The 12708-nt window shown below is 39.5% G+C and overlaps 1 protein-coding gene across 1 annotated transcript in view; it reads right to left on the minus strand.

The window, feature by feature from the left end:
• Positions 1–12077, minus strand: part of LOC144660425 (polycystin-1-related protein-like) — a 66989-nt gene extending 54912 nt beyond the window's left edge. The window contains exons 1-7 of the mRNA XM_078521040.1: positions 11883–12077; positions 9207–9330; positions 8676–8771; positions 6825–7714; positions 4398–4520; positions 3080–3284; positions 1886–1973 (exon numbers count right to left, since the gene is read on the minus strand). Of these exons, the coding sequence (XP_078377166.1) occupies positions 1886–1973; positions 3080–3284; positions 4398–4520; positions 6825–7714; positions 8676–8771; positions 9207–9330; positions 11883–11973 (1617 nt within the window). The 5' untranslated portion in view covers positions 11974–12077. The remainder of the gene's footprint in view (positions 1–1885; positions 1974–3079; positions 3285–4397; positions 4521–6824; positions 7715–8675; positions 8772–9206; positions 9331–11882) is intronic.
• Between the last annotated feature and the right edge of the window lie 631 nt (positions 12078–12708).

Raw genomic sequence — 12708 nt, forward strand, 5'->3', positions numbered from 1 at the left:
GCGCAAGAAACGCACTTTGTGTTTTGGCCAAATTAAAAAAATGTCACAAACAACTCCAAATTTCGCACGCAAGTTTGTTTACGTGTGCTTAACATTGATCTGTATTCAAATTCGCTGAATCTAGCTTCGTTTTTTAGAAATTACGTATGCAAAGAACAAAGGCGTTTTGCAAAGCTTACGTTCTCCACAGTCAGCCAGCAGCATGAGTTTTTCGACACATCGCGTGTAAATCTTTCCTTCTAGCATTATTTAACTGTCCGGGGAGGTTGAAAAACGTGTCAGAGCCTTGATTTTAGTTCCTATCCACCATTTTGAGGATTCACTTTAAGAAAAGGACTAAACTGAACACATTGTGACGCGATGTCACCTGATAGGCGTCACGTGAGAGGAAAGAGAAAAAAAAAAATGGCCGTTTGTTCCTGAAAATCATTTAAAGCCTTTGGTTAGTTTTAGCGTAAGTGCTGCTGCCAGGTGGTTGAAGGACATCATTAAGTCTGAATACCCGTAAGTTTACAGCATCGCTCGAAGAACTGAGTGATGTTTCTGCCTTTGTTTTGTACAACAGCGCTGTTTAGCGCTTCGGAAAAAACGTTGCACAAACCGAGGTAGTTTTGAGCCTGGCGGCATAGAGAGTCTAAAACAAGAGGTTTCTTGCCGGGAACTTCGTCAAGGCGAGTTTTGCAGGATCCGCTTAGGTTCTGCCGCGACAAAGTTGCCGAGAAGTGACCTGGTTTTAGACTTAAAAAAATTCTTTATATGTTCCCCAGGGCACCTTCCCTTCGCAAAATATTTTCTGTGTCTCATTAAATATTCATCAATGAATCTATCGATTCGTGCGAACGAAAACCTCATAAGTTTATCTTGTTTTCGTGGGATTTTGTAGATGTGTGATGATGTAAGGAGTGGAGATAGAAGTGAGAGCAAGCCGGCGGCACTCAACTGAAAGCAAAACTAGTATAATGTGACAACACGAGCAAACGTATTCAATCAACAATCAGTCTTTATTTCACTTTCACCTCGGCAAATTACAGCTAACGGTAACAGAGTAAAATAGTCTTGCCCGCAACAACAAAAACTAGATAACTGCAAACAGACTGCAGAAAAGCTAGCTGCAAGCAAACTGGCGTGAAAGCTTACTGCATTAAATGCGCGATCTATAAAAGGTTGAGGCTGACTCACTCTGATCCTAAACTTAACTTGAAAACGGCTTAACTCCCTAATCCCTTGGGGTTAGCGTTAAACTTTTTTTTTTTTTTTTTTTTTTTTGCGTTAGGGCTAGGTTTTTGCGTTAGGGCTAAGTCTGTAACCCTAATCTGAAACTCTAACCCCGACCCTACGGCCTTGGGGTTACCTTTTGCGTTAGGGCTAGGATTGTAACCCTAAAAATTTAGCTGACTTCATCGTCTTGAGAAACAAAAGGTTTCCTTTGTTTATCGTTTGTAAAAGAAAAGTCAAAAGACGCCGTGCAAGCAAAAACCTTGTCTTTTTGCATGTGTTATTTTTCGAAAACGAAGGAAAGACCAGCAAAATTAAATACAGGGCAGTGTTGAGCACACGTAAATGAACTTGCGTGCGAAATTTGGAGTTGTTTGTGACAATTTTCAATTTGGCCAAAACACAAAGTGCGTTTCTTGCGCTTACGCCTTCAATTGTTTTGTTCTCGTCCCACGGAGAGCGTCCTGCGGTCAAGGTCAACCTTATTAATCAGAGCTGTTGGTACTGTGTGCGTGGGAGGCTGCTTTCACTCAAGATGTGTCAGACTCATTTCTTTTGAGAGGAGTCTTATTTATTTCTCTCAAGTGCACTAGAAGAACCAACACTTCACATTTTGGTGATATTCGAAATAGCTTCACTAACATGATTGCACAAAGTTTTTCATTCTCACCTCGCTAATTGGTTCCAACACACTAACGATAATCTTATTGGAAACAACCTGACTGACTTGATTTGCTGCCTCAGCAAACACAACAAACCTTCAAGAAAAGAAGAGAGTTACGAAAAAATTCAAGAAAATATGAAACAAAAAATCTCTGCCCAAAAACTTTTGATAATAAGTCATAGAGCAAAATCAAAAATTTGGAAGAAAATGAAAACATTTTGATTCTTTAGACTCTAATTCCGTAGAGGTTTTCAATATGACTCTCTGCGCCGCCAACGAAACTAAACCCTGACCGGGGTTATATACCTGCCAACTCTCACGCCTTGGGCGTGAGTCTCACGCCTGCGAGTTGAAAACTTCGATCTCACGCCAACTCACGCTTACGAACCAAAACCTCACGCCTGGCCGAAAAATGTGAGTTATTACAACCACAAACGACACACTTTCCAAAAAAATGTAAACTCAAACCAATGTGAGAAACGAAAACTCCATGTAAAATGAGTAAATGGTGATACTTTCCCCGAAATCACAGAGTTTTGAGGGAACGAGGTCGTGTTTAGCAAAACACGTCCATGCACTGTGATCGGGATATGTTCGGACCGTCTTCGGAATACTTCGGACGTCTTCGGACATTGTCGTATCGTCTTCGGAAATCTTCGCACTCTCAGGATAAAAATCTCACGCCTTTGACCCATAAAAAAATGGCAGGTATAGGGTTAGGTTTTGTCTGCGGCGCAGGCTAGGTCATAAGCGCTCTTACCAATATGGTTACAACTCTGACTACGACTCTGTTAATGAAAACCCGGAAAAGAAAAGAGGGAGGCGTTGAGCCAAGCGTCCCATACTGCCGGAGCTTACCCTGGTTTCTGTAGCATTAAGCAGCTAGGAATAAAATTATTTCCATTCCCCCCTGAATCGGATGTTAGTCTATCACAGGCTACCCCCCCCCCCCTTCCCTCAGCATTACAGTGTATGTTGCCAGTACCCATTTATACACCCGGGTGGAGAGATGCACTATGAGAGTAAAGTGTCTTGCCCAAGAACACAAAGCAGTGACCCAGGCCAGGTCTCAAACCCAGACCGTTCGATCCGGAGTCCGTCACACTAACCATTAGGCCACCGCATCTCCCATAATGAAAACCAGCCATTAGTGAATTCTTTCTTCACGCCTTAGTCAATAATGTTAAAAATGCCCCTTACCTTCCTGGTTTCATAAATAAAATAGGAAACTGTGGGCCGCCAGTTAATGGGTCCTCCCTGTCACTACTGTAAAGCTTAAATTGGACTGTTCCTTTTCCTGTAAACGGTGCACTGAGCTGTACAGTGAATTTGGTTTCTCCGTCATCTCCTCTTTTCACTATCATATGTGGTATCTTGTGTGGATCCTCAGGCTTTAATATCACACCTGTGTAAAATGACCATAAAATCAGTTGAACTGTGTACATAAAAGGGACCGAGTGTAACAAATATGCGAGACATGTGAGGCATGGCGGCAAGGCATGCAAGGCGGAAGTGTCTAATCCCAATAAAAAGGCTAACTGCAAGCTACCTTAAGCCTGCCGCACACTAGAGCAACCAGCTGAGCTATTCGACTCACGTGCCCGTTTGCTCAGCCATTTACTCACTGCACATTTCACCACAGACAGTGAGGAAAGTGCTTAGCAAGTTTGATTTAGAAGCCGCCATGTTGAATCACGTGAGCATTCTGCATGTGTTTATTGGTCAGTTGATATATCTGGCTGAGCAAGTTTCTCATGTCGCCCGCACACGTTGAGGATTTTGCCTCTCGAGGCAAAAAATATCAAACACGATAGATATTTTCCTCAAGGCCTTGCGAGGCAGAATTCTCACGAAAAATGTCCGCACACGAGAGAAATCTGCTGAGCAAATGGGCACGCGAGGCAGTTAGTTCAGCTAGTTGCTCTAGTGTGCGGCAGGCTTAAGCTAACTGTAGGCTAACTGGAGTGCCATTTAGGCTAACCCAAGTTCTATTTTGGCTAACTAGAATGGCTTGCATGCCATTCTGCCTCGCACTTTGTAACGAGCCAAGCGACCTTCAGCTCGGGTATGTGTAAATGAGAAATCACGCGGAGAACTTTAATCGAAGGGGACCAAACTACTGTTGAGCTGCACGCGAATTTTCTTCTAGCGAGTAGCGAAATATTGCGAATTATCGCGAATTATCGTTGAGGTAAGGAAAATTCAAAGAAATATCGGCCTTTGTTCTCGCGAAATTTCGCTCGAAGTGACGTGAACTTTTTACGCGACTTTTCGCGTGAAATTTTGCGAGAACAAAGAACAAAATTCACGCTTTTCGGGTGCATTACTTTTTCACAATACTGTAAGTTTAATTTGTATTTCTTGAATAATACAAATATTGTATGACAGGAGCATTAAATGTTGAAGCTACATGTAAAGACAATTAGTGTTTCTATCAATTTATAGAAGGTAAAGTCTGCATACCAGCCTAGTGGCCAAGTTAAGCTGTCAACCCTGTTTTAAATATCATTGTACTGACCTTGCAGTCTTTCTTGCAGACATACTTGCTGTGTTGTTTTCTTTCTACTGTGGTCATTGAATGCGACAACCGTGACATAATAAAGACTTTGAGAGCTGGAGAATGTGTGAGACACCAGTGGAGCTTGTGTAAAAAGCAAAGACATATAACAACATTCATACCTCAAGTCAAAACAACATACAAGCCTAAAAGCGGAGCTCCCTGGTTATTCACTTTGCTTTCACGTTAATCTTAATTGACTGACCATTGACAGAAAAAAAGACTGGAGCCCGCAATGCAGTGACAAAAACTTAAGTTAAAGTGCCTATGAAGTAAAAAATAATTGCTGTTTATTTTAAAGGCTTTTCAAAGTAAAGAAGAATGGCGTTTTCCTTTTTGCAATATCTTTTTTCGTTTTAGAGATATTTACGTTTTTATATTATGCAAATGAGCGAAGTGATGACGTCATTAATTGTTCCACAAAAAGATGAAGCATTGAATCAAGAATATCTCTTGGAATATTTGAGCTGAGTTCTTCAAACTTGGCACGATTAATGTACACCACAAAAGACACAAAATGACACATGTCGTGCCGTTGCCATGACAACAGTTTTGCTACAAATACCCATTTTAATTAATACTGATATCCCCAGTTTTTGCTTAATCAAAGATTATCCACACCCAACAAGCTAATGAGAATAGTTAAGGTAATAGGGCATTATGTGTGTTCCAAGCTGGACCCTCTGTCCCACTTTAAAGGGTTGCAAATTGAGATATTTGGTTTATGTTAGAAGGAGCCTGGAATCAAGAGTGTTGCCATGGTTACGTCATAGTTTGAGCCATCGTGCACCTTTAAGGAAGGTCACTACTGATGCCAAGTTTCAGAAATTTCCCCTTTATATTTTTAGAGATATCCTTGATTTTGTGATCTATCTTTTAGTGGAACAATTTATGACGTCATCACTTTCCTCATTTGCATAACACAAAAACGTGAATATCTCCTAAAGGAAAGAAGATATTTCAAAACGGTAAACGCCATTCTTCTTTATTTGTAAAAGTCTTTCAAATAAGCATTAATTAATTTTTTCTTCATAGGCACTTTAAACCTGGTAAGCAACCAACTTCAAAAAACACATGACTTCGATGAGTTCCACATCCGAGCCCCCGATATGGTCATGTGTTGCTGGTCAGCAGATGCCTCGTTTTGACAGCTGTCAATCGACCATATTATGGCTGTCCAGTATGAATGATGTAAGCGGGCGTTAACCTATTTTGGAGTATGGCCGCCATGTTTGTGCGACTTTGTTGCACCGCTAGCCTTGATGACCATGAAAAATCAAATGCATGGTTTTTCTATTTCTATGCATGCATGATTGTCCTTTTTCCATGGTTATGAGGCTCCGCTCAGTGGCCTGAAGGGCCGCTTGGGAGCTCCGCTATAATCATGACATGAAATAACAACATATAAAAACTTCCTACATGTATGTATCTTACAAAACAATAAGTAAATTACCGTAAAGTTCCGTGTATAAGCCGCACCTTTTTCCTCTAAATTCAAGTCTAAAATCGGGGGTGCGGCTTATCTACGGAAACATCTCTGGTTGGAGTTCTCAAAGGCCTAATTAATATTCATAAAAAACTTCTCAAGACGTCATTGAATAAACATATAACAACCTGAAAACTTTGTTGTTGTTCACTACTTTTTAGTTCCTCTGCAAAGCTGTTTGCAGTGAAGCGTGCCAGTCACTTCGAATCATGTCTTTCCGCCGCGTGCGAGAAGGCACCAAGATATAAAACGCAAATACTCACAAGGCAAATGGCCGACCGCTTCGGTTTTTTATTGACCTTCACAGCAAATACATCTGCTGGATTAACAAACTCTTATTCTGCAGTAAGTTTTTATCCTGTTGCGGGTAGCAGTTTCCAAGAATCTTGAAATAAAAACGTGGTTTCTTCTGAAGAAAATGCCGCCATGTTTGTTTTTAATGCCCAGACTCCTCTCTACAATTCAGAGCTTGGCTACTAAGCATTCATCATTCGCGAACGATTCGAACGAATTACAAGTGTTTCAGGAGTGTTTAGAAGTCATAATCCCGAAAAAATGATATCAAGAGAGCATCCAAGTTTAAGATATTGTGAACTCAAACTAAAAAGGAGGTATGACAAGTGAAATTTAGCTTTCGTAAGACTTAATTTATATTAAACATTGCAACAACCACCGTGTCAGTGTTTCGAAACCGTGCTTGTTTGCCCTTGTTTGTTTACCAATAGAACTTCACTTGATCTTCAAACTTTATGGTCTGTATATTTTTTTTTCCAAAATTTGAGCTTCCAAATCGGGGGTGCGGCTTATCTACGGGTGCGGCTTATACACGGAACTTTACGGTAATACTATTCGCAGGCACACATCCCAATCATCCCAATGGCATGCACCCTTAGCTGGCTTACCTGTGGTTGTCACATCAGGTGACGAATCATTAAAATTCCACCGAAAGAACACAGCACACCCAGGAACTTGTTTGACATTGGCTGTCAAGTTTGAAGTGACATTGGCTTCCACAAACATACAATCCCCGGCATTTTTCTTTATTTCCACCTTCTCGACAGACAATCCCACATAAACTTGACCAGGTTGAGCTACAGACACCAAACTGACAGCATTTGATGCTGTCACATTGACAGTAAAGTTACCACATCTGTCATATACGTGAGACACAGTAACGCATGAGCATACAGAAGAATAACGGTCAGAAGCAGTGTCCATGACTGTCAGCGGAGAACTACCATCCCCAAAGTCAAATCTAAATTTAGGTCTTGACCCACTTGCGGTGAGATATTTTAAAAACATACTCTTAGAGTTTGCAATCAAAAGTGGCGAAGAGAGGCTCAGCTTTTTACCTCCTTGAAAGACTGTAACAAGTTTTAAGCCTTTTACAGGAGCAATCACACCCACAAAAGCACACCTCTTTTGGTGCGAAAACAAATTAAATGCTTCAATGCAGACTTTGTGATTAGCAGGTGTTGCAAATAAGAAAACAGTTGAGGTTGCTGTCTGATTTCCCCGAAGAGTAAGTTGTGTTTTATTCTGAAACTTGTCCCCTAAATACCATTTCATTAAAATGATGCCTGCAGTTTGATTTCCTTGTTTTATGCTGTCCAAATTACTGACTTCACCTCCTGGTCTCTTGATTGACAGCTCAGCATCAGCAGTGATTGAGGTGTTTGTTTTGACTTGTTTTGGTAAATTGATGTGAAGCGACACAAGCAAGGGAACTGCGGTTGAATAAATGCTACTTGCATTTGTTCCTCCACAAATAATATTTTTATCACCATGACAACTGCAAAAAAAAAAACGAGCAAAAATTCTTGAAGTCCTGATGTCAACTAAAGGTCGATATACACGGTACGATTTTGTCGCATGCCATATGCTTGCAACATGCTTACGACAGGCCTACAACACAAATTGTGTCGTATAAATCAATCCTACAACTTGTTTACAACTGTCGTAGGCGTGTCGTTATCTTGCTGCATCCGACAATATTGTACCGTGTAAATCGGCCCTAAGAATTCTATCGAAATTGCTTTGATCTTAAAAATAATTATCAATTAATACTACGTGCATTACAAAATGTGTGAGGTAATGAGAATACGTCAGGATACAGTAATTTGTATGTGGATATTGGGGCTTCAAGGGTTAAGATTATCATATAAAACTTGACCGTGTAAATCGGCCTTAGTAATTCTATCAAAATTGCTTTGATCTTAAAAATAATTATCAATTAATACTATGTGCATTAGAAAATGTGTGAGGTATAATAACGATACATGTAAGTCAAGATAATTATTTTGTATGTGGATATAGGGGCTACAAGAGCTAAGATATAAAACTTTCGCCAAGATTTCAAGACCACCAACTTGTACTCTTCCATGGACTCTCTTGCACTCAAATTTACTCCTGCTCAAATTCCCATGATAGTTAACTAGTGCAGATTTTATATTAAACACTTCTATATACTTTATCTGATCATTTAACAGAGTGCTAATACAGAACCGCTCAAATGTTAGTTACCACTTCCCATCTTGAGAGTAATGAAACGCATCCCTTGAGAAACATGACGCATCCCAGAAGTGTCTTGTTTCTCAGTCTCGTTTTTTTCGTTGATGACAGTAAAAGGAAGCTTTCCCCAGACTCTCATGGCTCACTCTTGGTATCATTAAATCCAGGAAATTTATAATTAATGAGTCCACAGAAGTGAAGGTAGTTTATTAGTCAGATTATAAAAAAGGTTGCATGCATACCTAACATTGCAGAAAGTGTGGTTGATAGTATTATTCTGTTGTATTTGTGTGAGACAAATACAGATGCTTCCATTCCTTACTGCAGCATATCTGAAGCTGTGAAGGAAAAATAACACACAAAAATTAATGTCAATTACTATATACCTGCCAACTTCTTCTGGGTCAAAGGCGTGAGATTTTTATCATGAGATGTGCCAGGATTTCCGAAGGTGACACGACCATGTCCGAAGATTTCCAAAGACGTCCAAAGTATTCCGAAGACGTTCCGAACATATCCCGGTTCCAGTCCCAGGACATGTTTTGATAAACACGACCTCATTCCCAATGCATTTCTTGCCAAAACTCTGAGATTATAGGAATTTCTCCTTTCTCGCATCCTTGGTTAGAGTTTATAATTTATACTACCGGTATTATTTTTAGAGTCCCAAGCTTGCCATCTTCTTGTTTATAAAAGGCTAATGCATGTTAACCAAAAAAAAAATAGTTAATAGTTTTGTGGAAGCTATCTGTTATCCAGATTGTTCTACTTACCTCTCATTAAAAGTACATTGACGGACACAATAGACAGGTGTCATCTGATCTTCATCACCAATAGGTTTGAAAGACGCATCTTCAGCAACTTCGCTGTTATTGAAACAGCCAATGTGCCACGGAACTGAAAAGCAAACATATGTCATTGAATGGTTACATAGCAGAAGGGTACATGTAGTTCCTATATATATACAGTTCTCTCTCCCTCGATGTTAACTAATGCATTACAGGAACGCTATGTCACGGTATGTTAGGTAATTTTATTTATTTTGGTAATTTAAGAGCTCTAAATTTCAATTTGGCAGAGCAAAAGTCATATTATTGCAGATATGTCCAGGATTGAACGCTAATGAGATGCACTTTCCTCATGACAGGCATCACAAAGTGTCCTTATTAATAAAAATTCACCAAAACACACCAAATTTTGTCAAATATGAAGTAATATGGAAATATCAAATAACACAGTCAAACATGAAGTACTGATCATTAAACAATACCTGAATTTAATTCTGGACATAAGTGTATTATTGGCAAAATCACGGCCACATAATAAACAAGGATGATTTTCGAGCATTGTAAATGACACTTTCATACAAATTGGGATAAACATGAAAAAGGTCTGGCCAACGTTTTTCAAGTTTACCTGAACGCAATTGCCCTGTTTTAATCTTCGCGAATTTTGCCCATCCATGCCCCTTTTTGGCCTTTCTGTGTTTCTTTTGAGTTCTTCTACAGTTTTAAGCCATTTTTGTGATATTTCAGTTAATTCTATGATCAGTTGGTCAGTGCCGAAATTGCCTAAAATTGCGTGACATAGCCCCTTTAAATGGCAAAAGATCAGTTATCTAATGAATACAGTGTAAATTACAATAAGCATCTTAAAACAAATTTTCCGAATGCATTTATTTAATAAATATTCATGAAATTAAAATAAGGGGAAATTAGAATTGTAATGGTGGTTTGGATATGTGATCATAATTCGCATAGATTTTACAATTTTATTACTCTGATTTCTCTGTAGAGAATGACCATTTGTCAGCAAAGAGGTGAAGTATCCCAAGACTTTTGACGAACATTGAAGGAGTCTATTTAAAACTACTCCCCTGTACTGCGCAGGTTTCGTTTGTGAACCGCGCGGTTTTGTCTCGTTCCTCTCGTGTGCGATACACGCATTCTGCACTCATGCTTCACGCGTGCCAATGTGCATATGATTTCAGGGGGTACTGTATGATTGTTCAAATGGAATCCCATTGCAAACTCTGCCTCTGCCGAGGTTTGACCATGATGGTGTGTAGCCATGAAAACAGTGCTTTAAATAATTTAGTCAACCAACAAATGTGCTAATTAACTTGTAAACAACCTGGTTGACAGTTTTTTAATATTTTAACTCATTCATAAAAAGATGTCTTTCCCAATGAAACTTTCATTTGAAAGCCATATTCTTAACAAAGTGTCAGTGACCGTCTGGCTGGCGACTGCGGTTCTTACTTACTATGATTGATAAACTGGCTGTCGGGATGATTAACGACCATCCAATTCCACCCTTATATTGGTATTTTGACTACAAATCAAGCATGCTAGCATAGAGCTTATGAAATTTACACTGTCCATTTCCACCTCAACAGATTTCCACATACACACATGTAACAGATGAAGTAAATGTTTTGTTAACGAAACAAAGAAATTACTTTTTTCATATGATAAGCAAAACTCTCCATCCTTGATGATTTATTTAGTAGATTAAATGATAGTGTGTCCTTTGTTTCGTTTGCTATTCAATCAAAGCAAGAGCAATATAAACCTTCAAAATTATCAATTTTATTAAATTATTGCTCACGGATTTTCAATATTAATAACGCATGACTACGAATGCTATATCTTTCCCTTGGCTTACTGTTTGTCCCTAATATAATTATTGCTCTAAAACCAACCTTGCTAGCAAGAACGTCGTTATTTTACGCTTTCTCGCGAATCGTGATCAATACACAGCAAGCCACTTGAATATTTATTTACCTTTCTATCTAAAGACGTGAGTATATCATATTTCAGATCGAGCGTAATACGTTTTACACCCAAAACAAGAAAAAAAAGGAACCGATAAATGATTTGACTCGCAAGTTCACCACAACGGTTAGGTATAGACTGAAATAGCTTGAAAATAATACAAGTAAATTAACAATTAAGCTCTCAACAGTAAAGCGACAGTAATAAAGCCGCGATTGTTCGTTTTGAATGCACGCATTGGAGCGTTTTCAAAACCACTGCCAAATTCACATAGCTTATTGTCTTCGACTATTAAAATGATCTACGATTCCACTTTGTTATAGTTGACCCCAGCGGGAAGAAATTATCTCTCTACAAAGAGAAATAACTTCAGTTCTATTGAATTAAGATAGCCGTAAAGAATAGAATTCTTGATCTCGAAGAACGTTTACCAAATAGAAGCAATGCAATGTGCATAGTTCATGCCGAACGCGTTCAAACAATTCCCATAACAATTTAGGCTAGTCAATAGAACTCAACATGCCGTGAAAAGGACACAAAAGCGACAATTATAAATCGACCTCCTTCAGCGTAAGGAGTCCCACACGTACACAGAAGATCAAAGTCGATGAACTTCACCTACTCGAACGCTAAATATAAGCTTACTCTGCGCGTAATCTTCGATCAACTCACCTTGATCAACATGTCCCGAGAAAGTTCTTGTTGTCCGAAAGAAAGCCAAAAGTAAAATAAATCCAACTGTTAAGTGTAGCTTCTTAGCCATTAGCAAGTTAGATGAACGGTGATCTTTGGCATTTTCTCGCTTTTTCAACGACAAAACATTGACATTTTTCTTGAGTACAAGTGAATCGTTTGCCCATATCGAGATTCCTCGCACAAACACGCTCCGTGCCAAAGTGTATGGTTACTAGTCCCCAGGGAATGCGTCACGGTCAGGGATCACGAAACCCTTTCAGTTTCATTCTCGACTTGCTCATACTTTTCGCAAGAAAAATTTCCAACTGCAAGAGGAATTTTTCCGAAACGCTATAGAACTTACAGAATCTTGCGAAAAATCGCCCTCTACGCCGTCCTATCTCCTCGGGAATAAGCGACCAGAGGACGACGTCTGAAATTCAGGCCCAGGGGAGGGGGGGGGGGGTACTTTGCAGTATACATGACGGGGAGGTCCGACGTATTTTTTTTGGGTTGAAAATTTACACTACTAGTTTTAGGACTTAAAGTCTGTTTGATTAAATAAATCAGTATCGAGGTGCTAGGTTTTGTATTTTTGGGGGTAGAAAATTTTGTTGCCAGGTATTCAGTTTGGGTGTAAAATTTCAGGCTCATGTATTTTTTGGGTTCGCAATATGAAGCTCCGTCGGAACCCCCCGTCATGAATACTGCAAGTACCCCCCCCCCCTGGGAATTCAGGCAACCCTACTCCAGATTTAGCAAAACGCGCCATTTTTCCATCATTGAAATGGGGGGGGGGAGGGGTGTTCTAAATTGTTCATTT

The sequence above is a fragment of the Oculina patagonica genome, chromosome 7 (assembly GCF_052425735.1).
Source record: "Oculina patagonica isolate OP01 chromosome 7, crgOcupat, whole genome shotgun sequence".
In the NCBI taxonomy this organism is placed as follows: Eukaryota; Metazoa; Cnidaria; class Anthozoa; order Scleractinia; family Oculinidae; genus Oculina; species Oculina patagonica.